We start from the raw sequence: 18,085 nt of genomic DNA on the forward strand, positions 1-18,085 counted from the left end.
CCTTTTCTGATTCTGTTTGCCCTGTGTTGCAGGCGGATATCTGGCACAATAGATGTGATTGGACAGAGCATCACTATCAGCAGGGTGGAAGGACGACGGCGTGCTAATGAGAACAGCAACATACAGGTTTTACATTGCAGTTTTGCATTCTATTTTTGACTAAAAGACATTTTTGCTTTTCCCATAGCTTCTGACTAAAGCACCACTGTATGTGAATGAGTAACACATAAGTAACTTTAAGTCCAGAAGTAAAGTTTTGGCAGTTACTGAAATATATTAAGATGAAGTAATTGATAGATTTCAAAAATGTTTTGGTATACCTCTTACTGAAAAGAAATGAGTGATACTGCAGACTTAGAATGCAGGAGACAGCATTGGCTCTGCTAGATCTGTGTGGGATTGTGTTTTGTTTATGGAGTGAAAAGATAAATATTTGAACTCCCCATTTGTCCCCCTATTCCTGTCAGACACTAATGCTGGAAGTGTAAGCCTCCTTGTATGTAGTTTGAGAAATGCAGTCTTTTAAAAATAAGGTGTGAAGGAATAAATAGTTGGTAGTAGCTTGTTTTTAATTATATTGTAGTACTTTACCAAAAACTGCAAGATTAGTCTTTATGGTTTTAGTATAGACTTTTATTATCCTCAGAAAGCAACTAAATCTATACAGATAAAATACACATCTGAAGAATTAGAGAGAAGGATCAGGGTTGCTTGGTGCTCCAGTTGCATTTCCATGCCAACTTGGGTTGAGGTTAAACAGTGAAAATAGTAAAGGATTGTAGTGCTGATATTGAAAACATTACCATGTGATTTTCATCTGATCTTGAAGTATTTAAGTAATTTATGATCTTGGGTTGTTTTCATGCTTTTCAGATTGATTTTTAAATATTTTCCATTATACAAATTTAAGGTGCTCTTAGACCTTTAAGGGGCAAATAAGGGACACTGAACATAGGTGTATGCAGGTGGAACTTACACCATCTGAATATGGGTCTTTAGATGTGAAGTGATACTTTCCTATTTTAGTAACTGAAGGAGAGGAAACCTGTCTTGTACTCTTTTCACAAAGCAATTGTAACTAGAGTTTGATATTTTACAGGTTCTTTCAGAACGCTCTAATCCTGAAGTAGACAGTTTTACCAAGCCACCTCCATTTTTCCCTCCAGGAGCTCCACCTACTCACCTTCCACCACCTCCTTTCCTCCCACCCCCTCCAACTGTCAGTACTGCTCCACCTCTGATTCCCCCACCAGGTAAATATCCTGCACTATATAGGATGTGGATAATGAGAGATTTCTTGAGGTGCATTGTGCAGAATTTCAGAATTTCATGTTCTGCTCTTTTCTTAAGTGTATCTGCAAAGCAAATCCAGAAACTTTTGTTTTTACTTTCTCAGTAAGCATAATCCCAAGTAGTAAATAATTACTTAACGACTAACTGCTGGTTCTTGCGTTCTTGAAAATGTTTGAAGTGAGAAGTTGTTTTCTGTAATTCAGTAAGTGTTAATGCCATTGAGAGGTACATGTTAACACATTATTCTACAAACTTTAGAACTAGAATTATGGCATACCATGAATTTGTGTCACAAGTTGGATTCTCTGATGTCTAAGGTCAAGGCAGCAAGAGAAGTTCTAATTACCCTTTTCTCTCACAGCATGTATGAATTCCCACAGGTCTGGTAGTATTGCATTTGCTCCATATCCCTTCTTCCAGTTAGAAGTCTTGTTAGTCCCTGCTGGTTTTTTCCAGTGTTCTGTCTGTGAATCTTAGAGGAATCAAAGCTCTTTGAGAACTCATCCCATTGTTAATCTGTTTTGAAATTTACTGATGTTTACTGAACATTTATTGTAATTTGGCATATATGGAAATTTACTGGGCATTTGCACAAGTGGTACAGTGACCTGTACTTCTCATTTTAAGACAGTAAGTTCAAAAGGATTTGGCAAGAAACTAAGAACTGTCAGTGAGAAATTAAAATAGATGGAGAATCTTTGTGGTGTATTTGAGTAGGAAAGTGAAGCATTTGTCTGCAGAAGAGACTGATTTAAGGTGGAGCTGCTTTCCTTGTTTTCTCCTGGTCCTTGAATTCTTTAGCTTGACTTGTTCTGAAAATCATGCGGAGCAGTTTCTTTGCTATTCTGCTTGCAGAGGAAATACTTTTAAAGTTTCTCTGTTAATATTCTTATGTAGAAGCAAAGAAGTCACATTATTTAAATGCAACTAGTATGAGCTTTTATAGGGTTTAAATCCTCATAGAAGTTGCTTCTTCAGTTGCCCTTCCTAATTTTAAAACTTTACTCATTTTGCCTGGCAAGCTCTGACTTTCCTCCATAATGGTCATACACAAAAATCACAGCACATAGAAAACTGAGAAGATGTAAAAATGAAATCATTCTCTGCCCTTTTTTTTTTCTTTTTTAAAATAAATATTAAAAAATACAATCTCTGAAGTGAGATTATGGTAATGCTCTGGTGATTTTGTTTCCTTACTGGCAAGGGGGAAGAACAGAAAGGGGATGGATGTGACAATAATACTTGCTCTGGTTTTAACCTTCATTTAAACCTTTATGATAAACAATATATGTAATGCATTGCAACTTTTTAGAAAGTAATTATTTTAATTGTAATTGGATTCAGAAAAGGTGTTCTAAGTTGTATATTATCAAAAACCTGAGAACCCCTCTCACAGACACCCCAGATGCACTTGGTGCAGGGGTACTGGACTGTTCTTATGAAACCCCTCACCTGTTGAGATTTTAAAGGTGAAGGAAATCCACATGTGTTGCAGATCAAGCCAGCAGGTTTGGCTTTAGTCTCACGGTTTACAGGCAGGTTTATGACACAGGCTTGTTCAGAAGGTCTTCTGGAACATCCTTCAGTACTTCAAGTAGATTTGAAAATAATGATTAAGAGCTGTGGATTTAGTTTCCTCAGGCCTGTGTTTTAATTGTGCTGTTGCCAGCTCTTTATCATCAAAGCTGTTCCAAAAATAGGTTCTACCATCCCTCCTTGGTTCACTGGAGTAGGAGTAAAAAAACTACACTTACCCAATATTAAACTGGGACTACTTGCCAGAAAATTTAAGTATACCAAATATAAAACATCCTCCAAAAGCGCCTTTGAAAAAGGATCTTGCTTTGAAGTTATGTCTCTTGTTCTGTATTCATTCACTCTTGTGATTCAAATCTTTTTTGAGGAGCAAGTGCTGGAACAATTTAGAGCATCAAATGTAGAAAATTCTCAAATAGTCCTAGGAGATGACTGACTGTGGCAAAATATGTGCTAGTTTCTGTTTGGTAGGTTTATTACTATGTTGGTGTAATTTTCATCTAAAGCAAACATGTATGCTTGTTACCAAGGCTTTAAAAGTTTGTTTATGTGCTTTGGTTTGTCTGTAGTTAAAAATGTGACATGCATTTGTGATTTAAGAAAAAAGAATTTTCTCTGAAATACTGAACTTCTGTTGCATAACTTTGCAATGTGTGCCAGGCTTTGGTGTGACTGCTCAGGCTTGGCATCCTAAGTGTGTACTTCTAATCTTTTGATACAGAAAATTTGACCTAATTTAGCTTATGGCAAGAGAACTAAGTTGAGATATATTACATTTCTGAGGGCTAGTGCACAGTTCAGCTAATTTACAGTATGTTGTTAAACTCTGGCTGTGTTGTTCATGTTTGATTCCTTGCTCCACAAGCAGAGCACGTGTGGCATTACTTTCCTTTAGTAAAACATAATTTTCTGTAAATACTTACCAGCCCTGAGCTAGTAGGATGGTATACAATGTTCTGAAGGCAGTTTTGAGCATGGTAGTTAAAATGGTGCACTGATGACATTTGAGTTGCTTTTGGCACGCAACTCTGAGTATTTAGGTTTATGCTGGATGTGTCTTTATGGCAGCACAATGATGTTGTAGGGACATGACAAAGTTGATACTAAGCCACATTGTTGCATTTGTACAGTGTAGTCTCTTCATTGCAAGAAATGACAAAATATTTCAGTGTCTATTCTCAGAAATAGTAATTGGCTGGTGACACTGCAGGTATATATTCATGCACTTAGAAGGCAAAGGAGTGAAGAGTTAAGAAATTATTTCTTTTCCATTAAGTGAAGCTTATGATTTTTTGTCTTGTTTTGTGTTGTATTGGTGTATTAGCAAGGAAAAACACTTATTTAGATATTTTTTTTTAGATTTTTTGTCAATTTGGCACATAGAATCTTTTGTCCTTTTTGATACCACCAAGTAAATTAGCTTTTGTTTTAAAACTATATAAGCATTAATCATGATTCTTTAAAAGTTTTTAAAGGTTTTTGTGGGAAAGTGTGCTTATGGATTTTTTTGTGTAATACTCTAGATTCACCAGTTCATTAAAATTATTTGGACATTTGATCTCTGGATATTAGGTGAATTCAGTCTGTCTTAATTTTGTTCGAATGCTTGTTAAGTGAGATTTTTCATTTGTCTTTTAGTCTTGTGATATTTTTACTTTTAATTCTGTACAAGATAACATTCTTGTAAGTGAGGAATACATTAATTGTTTAATACAAACTTTTTCCTTTTTGTAGAGAGGAGTTAGCTGGTGGATTTCCAGGCAGTTCTCTGGAGAGTGCTGAGTGCTATTTGCAGTGTAACAATATACTGGTTTTAGGGCAGCAGTTGAAATCTTTTGTGGTGTAAGGTGGAGCTAATAAGTCACTTTGAGAGAATTTCTGGTATTTTTCTACCTTATGTTCTTATAGCACTTATATATTATTATGTGTTATATAATATGTACATGCTTAACATTTATTTATTATATATTTTTTTCTATGTGTTAGGCTTATGAAGGATCTATTAATTAGAACAATTAACCAAAGAAGATTAATAGTAAACAGTTTGGCAACAGTTTGAGTTCGTAATCTTGACTTTCTTTCAGAAATTTTCATCAGGACTGTTTGGGCTTTTAAATGTTACACTGTCAAAAATTTTGTGGTGTTGTACCCAGTGTTCTTAACAACTGTAGTGCACATTGGAAAGCTTGCGTGCTGGTGGAGAGAAAATGGCTCATGCAGTTCAGAAATTTGGCTGTGGGAGTTCACTGATTTGCATTTTGGCTAAGAGATCTGATTTTAAATCCTCCAGATTGGACAGAAGCCTCAATTATATTCCACCATGTGTTTAATCCTATAGGATTAATGCTGTTAGGAATTACTGTCAGAGAAATTGCCAACAATCAGTGAACTTTGATATTGATCTCTGTTCCTCTGCTTGCATACTCCTTCATTCTGTCCTTCTGTCAAGTCAATCTGGGAGCAGTTGGCATTTCTAGACATAATAAGTACATAGATTTAGTAAAATGTTGCTGCCATACAATAATCTTTTAACTTTAATGAGATATATGTAAATTTTGTCATGTGGCCAGTACTATTCTGTGTGAATGTTTATCAGTTATGTCAACACTGATGAAAGCACTTGCCAGAGTTTTCTGTTCTCTCCCTTCCCAAAGTTTTGCCATGAACTGTTAGATTGAACATACAAACTTTTTGATGGAAGCAGAATTGTTGATAACTGAAAGTGCTTTATACCTGGTGAAGTAGTCTATTTTCTGCCAGTATTGTTTTAGCCCAGTTTATTATATAGCAGTGTAATGTGTTTAGTTCAGGGTAAAGCTAGTTCTTTGCAAACCATGGGAAGATAAGAACCTTTGAAGTTACAAATTATTTTTACCTTGTAATCATTCCTTTCATAATCAGTAAGGTATGGTTATGTGTTGATGCAGTTTATTTTGTTAGGTCAGCTAATTTAGTTGGGAACAATTTTCTCAGCTTTTAGTTAGATTCATAAGAGCTTAGCTAGATCTAAAAATCAGGTTAGAGTAATTCTTGCACATGTTTCTGTTAAAGGCTACTCCTTTCTCAGATAGCTACAAGAAAATAGAGAAAAAACCCAATCTTTTTCCCTCCACGTAGCAAATGAATGATGAACCGCAGTGTCATAGCATTGACTCAGACATCTGTATTGCTTACTGCTGCCTGAATTCTTTGTTCATGTGGACCTACTGTTTCCTGAGCCAAGCTATTGAAGGTCAGAGGCCAATTGCATTTCCTTCCATGGAATGTAAAACAAAGCAAATGTAGTCTATGGGATGTTGCTTTCCTTCTCTATATTAAGCTTTTTAGAATTATTAATTTAATTTTAACCTTGAGGCCCAGAGTCACTCTACACTGGTTTTGCCTCTAAATAAAAAAGATCTTCAAGAATAGGAATTTAAACCAAAAGCTGGATTTCACAAGGCTTGTACAAAATTTTATCAGTATTAATGTGACATCTTGACCTGAGGACACAGAAAATATGTTGTCATTCTTCTTGATCATGTATGCAGTGAAAGCTCAGTCTGATTTCAGATCTACAGATAAGAAACTATTACTGTAACTGATATTTGTTGTCTTTTTAGGTATACCAATAACAGTGCCACCACCAGGTAAATTTGCTTAGATTTTTTTTTCCACGTTTGGTTAAGAGATGAAAACTTAACTGATGTGCAACTTACCAGCTTTGTTCAACTTTATCTATAAAGAGTTATGCATGCTAAACTATATGTGCATATTTAGGCTCAGTTATTTTGATGCTGGGCAGAAGAGAAATTGTATGAAAATGCTGTTGACTAATGGACCTAATCAGCCAGTTTTCTAGATGTACATTTCCTTCTTTTCTTTAAAATATTTTTTTCTCAGCTATGCAGTAAATAGTTTGGATTTTTGTTTATTAAGTGTTGTTAGAATTTGCCCATGCTTTTATATCACCGTATTTTTAAGAATGATAAAGTTTTAACTTGAAGCACTGATAATATATGTTTCGTATTTTGCCTTTGTCAAGCTTAAAAGTAGTTCTTAGTCTTACAAAATAAAACGTGGAAACAATTTTTCATTGTTCTCTCTGGGATTTGTTTGCCATGGTATGCTTAGCCTAGTTCTTTTATGTGTTTATGGGTGATAGATTTTTACTTTTTCCCCTCCTTATCCAATTTATTGTTACAGGTTTTCCACCACCACCTGGCGGTCCTCCACCTTCCCTCATACCCACAATAGACAGGTGATTATCTCTTTGAAACCTTACTAAGCAATCTGTCAGTATTCTGTAACTGAAATAAATGAATAATACTCTTGCATTGCCCATTGTTTTATGGATTTATGTCTGGGAAAGGGAGACAGCTTCAGATTTTTACAGTAATTTTACAGAAATGTTACTAGTCTCACCACTCAGCATATTCTGAGTAGGTTACTTGGCCACTTATTAGTTTAGTGATGACACAGTATCAAAATACCAAATTAGTTACAGTTTTGATAGTAAATCAATGCCAAGACCTAAGGGAATGATAAATAAAGTATTCTTTAGTAGTCTGAAGGCTTGTTTATGTGATCTGTTTACTTTTCAGCTATCATATCCTTTTTTGTAGACGTACACAAAAATTTGAGCACAGATTTAGGCCCTCATAAACTATAAGAAATGCCAGAGTTCTACAGAATCCAAATTTGTATTTATATTCTGATCTAAGTGTTCAATTATAACAGGCCTAGCCTGTTAGGCTAGGAATTTTTCAATACCATATTTAAATGCATTTATATGCACATATCTGTTCCTTTGAAGTTGAAAATTCTGTTAAAATACATTGATACAGGAGGATGATGGAAAATCTCTGAGAAAATCTTTGTATGATTTAATTGAGAAAAAATCCTAACTTAATACATCATATGTGCATTTAAGTAAATTTATTACTTTGTACTGACAGTTGCTGTGGATGAGTAATGCTTGTGATTGTATATATTGTATATAATATATGTATTATATGTATTATATGTATGTAGCTGTTAATTGAAGGAGGTAGCTTTGTTGCTAAAGCTGAGGTTTAACATGTATCTTTGACATGCTGAAACTGGTTTTGCACATGCATTCCACAGTGGGCATTCTTCTGGCTATGATGGTCGTCCTGTTCGTGCATTTTCATATGGCAGTGGTAAGTAAGCAAGCTTGCTGGCTTTGGAAATTTTGACCAGTGTGATACCAAATTGTTTGATACACTTATGAGGATTTTGGCTAGACAACTAAACATGTCCTATCACTATTTCATTATGAAACCTCATTACTGACCATTGTAAATAGATACATGCTGTTGCAAATTTAACTACTGTTGGTAAATACTATTGTTTTGCTTATTAATTTATATACTGGATATCTTTTCCTGCTGCTTTTGCAGAACTGTGATTTTGAAGCATTATATACCATAATATGGACTGCAAATCAGGGAGAATTTTTCAAGACTTTAAAACAGGAGAACAAGTACTGTTGACATATCATCAGAATTTTAATTACTAAGACCAATCATTCAGAAATCATGATGATGTACATCTTGTTTGAAAAACCATTTGTCCAAGACACTATAACCTTCAGTTATACTATTATAAAGTCTGTCTTTTTTTTTTTTTTTTGTCTTTTTTTTTTAATTACTGTTATTGGGGGGAAAAATCTGATGCTGAATTTGACTTCATGTTTTTTTCCATAAAAGTGATACAAGAGTGAACTAAAATGAAAGCTTCATCATGTGCCACCAAATGGGCATCCACAGAATGTGCGCTGAGTTTAGAGCTGTTACCTAGCTTCTTGACCCAAAGGAGAAAATAAGAAGATAAAGTAGATAGAATTATGAAATTATTTGGGTTAGAAGAAATCATCAAAGATTATCTATCTCAAGCCTCCCTACCATGGGCAAGAATACCTTTCACTAGATGAGTTTGTTCAAAGTCCTGTCCAACCTGGCCTTGAACACTTCTTTCTAATGGTTGGGCATCCACAACTTCTCTGGGCAACCCATGCCCCACCACCATCATCATAAAGAATGTCTCTCTTATGTCCAATCTAAACTTTCCATTTCTCAGAGTAAAACCTTAGCCCCTTGTCGTGTCACTACAGGCCCTGGCAAAAGGTCTTTCTCCATCTTTATTTCTTGTAAGTCCCTTTGCAGTATTGAAAAGCCACAATAAGGTGTGCCTAGAGCCTTTCCTCCTCCAGGGTGAGCAACCTGAACAACACAGGAGAGATGTTCCAGCTCTCTGATAATTCTTCATGGCCCTCCTTTGGACCTGCTATAACATATCTTTGTTGTACTGGGGTCCCAAGAGCTGGATGCAATACTCCAGGTGGAATCTCATGAGAGCACACAAAAAGCCACCTCCCACCAACCTTTTGATGCAGCCAGGATACAAGTGGCTTCCTGGGCTGCAAACTCACACTACTGGCTCATGTTTAATTTTTGCCCAACAGTATGCCCAGGCCCTTCTCTGCAGGATTGCTTTGAATCAGTTCATCGCCAGTTTGTACCGACATTGAGGACTGCCCTCGCCCTAATGCAGGACCTTGCATGTTGACAGTCACTGCCTCTGCCTTCAGTACATCTGCCATCCTGCCCCATGCCTGGTGCCTTTTCTTTCAGCTGAATTCTGTTGCCTTGCTCCTTGTTCCTTTGAACCCTAGCTGGTGAGAGGAGAAACTGTAGGGGAAGTTTTGTCTGTTTCTGGGATCTGTGATGTTCAGCACAGATAAAATATTCAGCAAATCTCTTTCCCAAATGTTCTGAAGTTTTAAGCATGGATATACAAAATGACATTTTGTAATGGTTCACAATTTCTTGAAGTTGTAGCAGTTCATGGAGTAACAAGCAGTACTTTTGACATTGTAAGGATCCTCATCAGTTACCAAATGTTTGCTTTCATGCATTGGAAGCTTGTTGTGTTTTCAAGAATTCTTGGAAAAGAATTCATAAACATCGGCTTTACACAGACTTCTTTTTTAGCAGTAATTTAATTGTGTTTTAGCAAAATGGTAAAACCTGAGATGTACAACTAAAGCCATACAGAGTATCATAAAGAAAGCAGTCTTACTAACACATACTAATGTATGTATGTGGCATCTATTACATAGTCTCCAGTGTAGAGTGTTTTTCACTTTGGTGTCTCTTCTGTTAGAATTTTCTATTCTGTCAAATATTGTCAGGGACATAAGAATATTTCCAAGTTTCATGTCGACCTTTAGAGCTGATGGCATGCTTGTGTTGTTGCAGCACCAGTCCTAAAGGATGACTGTTACCTTGATCTTGCCAACATTGAATTTTAACTTCATCAACAGGATTAAAATATTGTTTTCCTTTATATGATTATGGAGACCAAGGAGCACAGTCCACTGCTATCTTCCCAGTGTGCTTCCAGTGTATCTTGTATCCCTGTTGCAGCAAAAGCTTTCATATTTGCTGCACAAAGCAATTATCTGTCTCAAAGCTGTCTGTGTCATAGGGATTTTTGAATCTGTAGAGACTCAGTGGCATTTTATCACTGTTGCTCATCACTTAGTGAGAAATGTTTTCCTAGTCAGCATCATACTGTCACAGTCCCTGTAGTGCAGTGTGATCACTGGTGAGTGTTCAGCAGTGCTCTCTGTGAATCAGAACCTGGGGACATTGAAGCTCCACAGCGCAGCTGGGTGCAGATCTCACTGCAATTTACAATCACTAGGTATATTTATTTAATAGTTGCTTTGGATGATAGCAGTGAATCTCCAACCTGTTGTCTTCTTTGACAGTCTGTGCATTTCCTAGCTTTGTCAAAATTGCAGGGGAAGATGTGCAAATGGAACACATTGCAAAAAGTAGCAGTCTTGATTAAGGTACTAGCCCTTCTTCTGCCTATCCACATTCCTCAGCTCATGCTTTGATGTATTTGATGTCTTGCTGTCAGTTGGGTTTCCCATTGCAGACCCTTTAGGAAGGTTACATGGTAAAGTAATAACTTATAACTTCAAGAATGTCTGTTTTGTTTTTGTGCTCTTCCACCACATCAATGTGGTTTAGTCCACTCGCACTTAAATCCTTTTACAATTCAGTGCTACGTCCGCCATCATATCTTTGGCTTTGCTTGAGCTGCCTTTGATCAGCCACTGAAGTGCCCTCTATCATATGCTTGTTTGCGTTTTCCTCAAGTAGATCTCTGGTCTGTGCTCTAAATGTTTTTTAAATCTTAGAACTTGCAAGACATTTAGCATTACAGAAACAGTTTAAGAGTCAGTATTTTTTGAGGCACAAGCAAGAAGTATTAAATAGTTTGCTTTATGCTGTGAAGCTTTAAGTTTTTTAAGTAGCTCCAAAACTGGGCTCATGTCTCCAAAACTAGTAATTATTCAAAGCTCTCCTTCTGTTTTAAAAATAAAATCAGAGTTAAAATCAGAGTTTTTGAAGTGTCTTCCTTCTTGTAGAAATTATTGGAATAATCCGTGTAGAAATAACAGAAGTGACAAATTATTTTATTCAGTGTAGTAAAAGCAGAATACCAGTTCATACTAGAAAATAAGCTTCTTGTGTGTTGTGAATAATTCCTGGTGAAAATCTAGATATAAAAATGTGTAGTGTGTCAAATTACAATTTTATCTCATGTTACTGGGGAGAAACACTTATGTCTGATGAGAGTTACTCAAGATGTGATGGAGTATCCCAAAATTTATTGTAAAAGTTTGTACTACCATTAATAATTGGTTTGTAGTATACATTTAAAGTTAAGTTTAAGTTTAAACTTTAGATCAGAATACACTGACAGCCAGTGTCTCGTACCATACGTGTGTTGTTGACATAGTGGCAAGTCAAGGAAATTAGCAGTCTTTTAAGTGCAGCTGGTTTTTTTGCTATTTCTGGCTGCTTTCCTTCAATGAATTTCAGGTCTTGGCAGCATAATGAGTAGCATAATATTGTATTAGGACATATTTATCTGTTAACCCTTCATTTTGCTTTTAGACCTGAAGTTAAACAGTGTCAAGCATTTTATTAGAGGCAAAACCTTGTATAAATGCTTTTTTAAAGGAATTGTAATACTTTTAATTACAAATGTATTTTAACAATGAAGTGGTTTTCTCGTGCTATGCTGCCTGCTCTAAAGGTCTTTTGTATTCCTCCTCTGGACGCTTGGCAAACTGCTCTCTTAAGCTTCTGCCAAAGCTTTCTGGGGCAGGCATACCCAGACATTACAGGCAAGGCAGTCTGAACTTAGCTGTCAGCAGAAGCCACTGGTTTTATAACCCAATAGTATTAAATACAGCACCAGTAACACACTTTGCATTGTTCAGTAGATATTTATGTTAATTGTACTGTTAATCTCTTTGTGACACCATGAAGTCAAGTAAATATTGTTCTCGTGTTATAGATGATGAAGTGGAGCTCAAAACAAACGATTTATTGAAAGTTAGGAAAGCTAGCAAGGCAGATAAGCAGAAAGGGAGAAGTCCTCAGTACTGTAAGTCCGCTAGAGAGTGCTGTTTCCAGCTAAATACTCAGCCCTTGTTTTTCCTTTACAGGGTGCGTTCACGGGACTTCTGGCGAGGGAGGGCAGGACAGAACAATTGGGGCATTAAATACAGCAGTTCTGTATTACACTGAAGTTGGCAAAAAGCAGTGGAGAAGCATTCCTTCTCCCCATTGCTAGCTATCTAAAAAAGGTTGGGAGACAGTGTTAAGACTTCCTTCTTAACATCTTAACATGTCACTTCTAGATTAAGACTATGCTTGATTTTCTTAAACTGTTACATTTTAGTGGTATTAGTGTTTGTGCTGAGTATTCATAAATGTTATCTTACAGAGCACAAGTGGGAGCATTATTTCTTCTCCCCAGAGTGAATTTATTTCTTAAGCTCCTTTTACATCCGTAATCAGAAAAGTATGACAAAGCATAGTATAGAATATAAATTACTGAACAACAACTTCATAGCTAACATTGTATTTTAAATACAATGATTTTAAAGTACAAGAGATAAAAATAATAGCATTTAACTACAAGGCTGGAAGTGTCCTTTTTCTGAACTATATTTTCAGAGCACTTGAGTTTCAAAGGCATTTTTGTTTTCCAATTGTTTCTGTTTTGTTGTTCCCCAAAAATAAAGCCATTTGGCCACATAGAATCAGATTCTTTGAGCAAGTATTTGCACAGTTTTTTTTCCCCAAAAGTGTTTAGACAGTCTTTGGGGTATGGCTTTGTACATCCTCATAAGAAGTCTTTAAATGAGTGCCAGAGCTTTTGTAATAATCATGGAAAAAATGCAGTGTTTGCTTAGCATTAAGTGAAAGGGGAAGATTAAAAAATATAATTGGAGGAAACTGACAAATGCATTTTCTTGCATTAGTTTCCATATGATATTTGATTTTACTCTTTCTAATAACTACATCTCTTTCTTTAGTCACCTTTCCACACCCTGCAGGTTCTGCACCCTCGTGGTCCAGTCTTCTGGACACCAGCAAACAGTGGGATTACTATGCACGAAGAGAGAAGGATAGGGAACGTGAGAGAGAGAGATCCCGAGATCGGGATCGCGACCGGGACCGAGACAGAGATCGGGACCGTACCAGAGACAGGGAGAGGGACCGAGATCACAGTCCATCTTCAAGTGCGTTCAACAGGTCAGTGCAGTGTCCTCAACGTGCTGGAACTCCGCTCAAAGCCCTTGTCTCTGTTAAACAGGGTACTTCAACATTCAACTTTAGTGTTCTGCTGCATGCTCCAAAGAGCTGGGTGGTGTGGCTTCCTCACCTTTGCCCTTTTGGAAACTGTAATTCTAAATTTCCACATGTAAAACAGAAGCAGGAAAAAAAGGACAGTATACATCCAAATTGGTCATAGTGCTTTACAGGTTAAAGGTGATTTAAGTCTTGAGAATATCTGAAATATTAATCTCTTTTTGACATCAGTAGGTTTAGAAAAAATCTACAGAAAAATCTACAGAAGTACTAAATGAATTTTCGTTGCGAGTTTGGTACTAAGAGCAATGTGTTGCAACATTTGACCTTAATTAATGGTAATAAATACTGCTAAAATGATTCATATGGTTGTTAAAAATGGCTGGATAATAATCTCTCCTCTCTTATTTAAAACTATTATTTCAAGGTCAAGAACTTTAATTTGATTTAGATTATGAAAATCACGTCAGATAAATTTATTCAGCTTTCTAATTGCTTTTTAAAAAAAGCTGCAACTGTTCTGTGGTTCATGTGCTCAGGCACAAAGCATTTAATGTTGAGCTCACTATGGCTCCATAGAACAGAGGTCTATTGGTTAGCCAGATTTTTCTAAATTTCCTCTGCTTGTTATCTGCTAAGCTTTTTGGGGTAAATGTCTGACGCTTTTTTCTCAGTGTTCATTGTTAAGTTTAAATTTTTACAGAATATATATGTTAGCTATTAGGCAGATTGTTTTTACTAATGGTTTTAAGCCAAAGGGAGAGCACTGAGAGTCAACATTTCTGCGGTTGAGAGATGACATTTTTGCATGATGACTGTCAGCTGAAGACCCAAACTGGGTGCAGGCTGGGGGATTTTCCATGTATGCTGGTGTGGTGATGTCCTCTCCTGTGGGTATGTGCTTCGTTCCAGGGTCAGTTTCTGAGGGCTGAAGACCTATGTAAACATCTGTTTCTCAGACAGCTTGATTGAAGGCCAGAAAGAGCCCTGGTCATTCAAGGGTGCTTGAAATGAACCTTAATAGCTTCCAGGCCTCAAGAAATCTCTGTGCTGCTGCCAGAGTTATCTGTAAAGGAGGGGGAAGAGCAGGCCTCGACTTTTTTATGTGACTAAATTATCCACCATCTGTAGCAAAGCTGTTGCCACATGGCTGTATAAGAAAATGGGAGGCCCTTAACTGGGATAAGTTGGTTTGGGAATCACAGAAGAGGTGTGAGAGGCTTAAGAAAGAACATGCAGATATAATATTTCTTAAGAAGGTTTATTTTCAATTCTGTGCACTTATGAAAATAAAATGCATGGAACTGTGAGGAAGAGAATGTGAACTATTTTAAAGACTGCACAGATTTATATATTTTATTTATATTGCCTTTGTTTAAACTTTGATCAAGTGGTATTTTGGTGAAGTTTGTAGTAAGCATCAGGTTTATAATTTTACTGCTCAGAAATTACAGCTTTCAATGCTTTTAGCAGTTATTTTCCAGATTAATAGTGTGTGGTTTTGTTACAACATTTCTTAAAATTATCGGAAAACAGGATTATTTTTATTCTATTATAACCAAAATGAGGTTTTAAAATGAACTTTCAGCTGTTTTTATATTCTGTTCTGCTTTTACCCTGCTATCCTCAAAAAAAAAAGTGTGCATTTTTACAATGCATCTCACTCTGCCCCCTTGAGAAGATGCCATTATTTTTGGACTGTTTCCCTCCTGCAAAGGTTGGGACTTTGTTTGTTTGGGGGTTTTTTTGTTTTGTTTTTATTTTGGTAGTTTCAAGTCAATTAGTTACCACTAAAAATGTAGACATTGGAATTTGATTGATCTGTTACTGTATTGTGGTTCTTCCTCAGCAATTTGAAAAATTAAAAAAAAAACAAAAAAAAACACAAAAAAACAGAAAAACCCCAGCAACTGTGTTTCTAAAGTCCCCAGGAAACTTAATAGAAAGTTAATAGTTAAGTTTAGAAACTTAATAATCTCATGGAGAAGAGCAGATGAGGGTCTGCCTGGCTGGATTGCAGCTTTACAGGATTTGGTGTCCTGGTGGTCAACAAACTGAACAAGACTCCACGATCAGTGTGCAATAAAGGTCAAAAGCATTGAGCAGCATTAGAGTGTTCCTGAAAGCTCCCAATGCACTGGTCTTGGCAAACTGAGTTTTTGCTTTACTTAGAGAAGTTGTTTATTTTCATCAGACACACTTACAAACTGTCATGGTTCTTTAGTAGTTTGCCAAAATAAGGTTTAAAAGGGAGTGTCAGTAATATTTTTAACCTTTTCTAGAGTGTTTTAAAATAACTGGGTAATGGAACAAATGCAGAGTGTGAGTTACCATTAAGGGCTTTGGATCTCTTTGAAACCAGGCTGTAAGTCTACAAGTAGCAATCCTATTTCTCATGGGAAGCTTATCAGAAGTTAGTGGTAGGCATTCAGATTTTAACTTTTTAATTAGATACTGATCATCGAAATATTAGTTTTGTGAAGCAATATGAGATATGGGAGGAAGCTGCAGTTGCACAGAGAGACTGGGGAGTCTCCATCTATGGAGATAGCCTGAAGCTGTCTGGACATGGTACTGGTCAGCTGGTCCTCATGGCCCTGCTTTAGCTGGCGTTTGGTCCTGATGACCTCCACTCATGCCTTCCAACTTCAGGTTTTGTGCCAATTGAGCACAAATGTGCTTTTCACAATTCGATCCGATTACTCTCTGATCTGAGGTTATAAATGCAGTATAAAGTCAATGAAGTTGTATTACTCAGTGGCAAATCATAATTTTGAGTTCAGTAGTTGTAGCTGTAGTTTTCCTTGTTTTGGTGTGTGACTATTTTTCATGTCCCTCAAAAAAGCAGAATTTTCTATTGAGTGGCTAGTGTTTCTCTACAGTGTCTTAAATTACTAATTTCTGACATTTGCTTAATGATGTAATCATACAAGTTTTCATAAAAAGACTAGTGCTGTTGCTTCAGGTGTTCCCCCTTCTCACTGAGTTTTCATGCATAGCTGTAATAATCATTAATGGAATGTTCTCACTTGCGAAATAGCCAGGGGATCCAAGTTATGGCAGATAAAATGGGGTAGATCTCAGTTCTCACTGCTCCAGGACACGAGAAATCTCTGTAGGCTTGAGCTGTTCTCCCTGTGTGATCTGTCTGATCCCTTCTGCTGCTGCAGGGACCTCAGGAAGGTAATTTCTTTCGTGGTCTATGTTGGCAGAGACAGAAACACTTGCCTGTCGTTAGGTCAACAGTATCTAAATTGTTACTGATTTTAGTGCTTTAGAAAGACTGGTTACATTGTGCCTTTCTTTAGGACTTGGTGGGGATCTCCCAAACTATGGTTAGAGTAGACTTCATGTGATGTATAAATAATTACACTGAGGTTATTTGTATTGAAGTTACACTCTTAAATGATGCTGGGTAAGATTTTCTTATAGAAATGATGAAATGATCATGCCTTTTTAAGCTATGCTAATGTACCATTTGAGTTGTGTTGGCTAACAATGGACTTTGGAATTTTCTTGGTTTTTTGGTTTTTTTTAGATTTCAGTAAACTCTTAGAACTGTCCTTTTCATCAAGTCAAAATATGAAAATATGTTTTTAAGTAAAGCCTTTGAATTCTTGTCTAACCTGTAATATTTCGGGGTTTTTACCAACATTGTGGCAGGGCAGCATTTCATGGCAATCCTAGAGAGAAGTAGAGACAGCACTAGTGAAAAATTAATTTCAAAAGTAACCCAAACATTTAGTATACTTTACTCTTTGTGCTTAGTGTTTCCTTTTCTTGAAGTGAGCGTAAGGAAGTAGATAACTGTACCAAAATCTAATTTTAATTTACCCAAATTGTATAATAGTCCAAAAGTGTGCTGATAAGTGTTGAATGTTTCAAACACTGATCCAAAAAAATTACTGAAGTTTATGTAGGATTGTATTTCCTTCACAGTTAGATACAGGTTCAAGCTAACAGCTTGATAACTCCTGTATAAACTTAGTGGGGCACTGTTGTATTCTTTTTTCTTTCATTTTTAATGAAAAATTTCCTTTCAAAACTGCATTAACTGCATAAGTCTAGTGTATAACATGAAGAACTTCATTGTCCTTTAAGCGCTGAACTCATGTAGACACACCCAGAAGCAATATTAAGATTTTCCAATATAAAGATTTTTTCTTGATTTAGCTTGTTATTGTTATACTCCTTGGTCTTACTGTCCTGAAAATCTCTTCTTTCTGAATCAGTGATGAAGAACGCTACAGATACAGAGACTATGCAGAGAGGGGCTACGACCGCCATAGGACAAGCAGAGAGAAAGAAGACAGACACAGAGACAGGAGGCACAGAGAGAAAGAAGAGACTCGACACAAGTCATCTCGAAGGTTTGATTTCTCTTTTTTTAATAGGATATGAAAGACTTGCCCAGTTTAAAAAAAAGGAAAAAAAAAAAAAAGAAGTAAACTTCTAAAATAACCCCAAACAAACAGGATTTTTGTGGAAAGACTGTAAACACTTGAATGTGCTACTTGGAACAAGTCTGCCGTGTGAAACATGGACAGACAAGAAGCAATACTGACCCT

The 18,085-nt window shown here is 36.4% G+C and overlaps 1 protein-coding gene across 2 annotated transcripts in view; it reads left to right on the top strand.

The window, feature by feature from the left end:
* The window catches only part of FIP1L1 (factor interacting with PAPOLA and CPSF1), a 37,266-nt gene that overhangs the window by 18,316 nt on the left and 865 nt on the right, over nt 1–18,085 (top strand). For both annotated transcript variants that reach the window (XM_059470147.1, XM_059470148.1), the window contains 7 exons: nt 33–126; nt 1,100–1,253; nt 6,432–6,458; nt 7,015–7,069; nt 7,936–7,991; nt 13,241–13,460; nt 17,750–17,887. In XM_059470147.1, the coding sequence (XP_059326130.1) occupies nt 33–126; nt 1,100–1,253; nt 6,432–6,458; nt 7,015–7,069; nt 7,936–7,991; nt 13,241–13,460; nt 17,750–17,887 (744 nt within the window). The remainder of the gene's footprint in view (nt 1–32; nt 127–1,099; nt 1,254–6,431; nt 6,459–7,014; nt 7,070–7,935; nt 7,992–13,240; nt 13,461–17,749; nt 17,888–18,085) is intronic.

This window comes from Ammospiza nelsoni, chromosome 4 (assembly GCF_027579445.1).
Source record: "Ammospiza nelsoni isolate bAmmNel1 chromosome 4, bAmmNel1.pri, whole genome shotgun sequence".
In the NCBI taxonomy this organism is placed as follows: Eukaryota; Metazoa; Chordata; class Aves; order Passeriformes; family Passerellidae; genus Ammospiza; species Ammospiza nelsoni.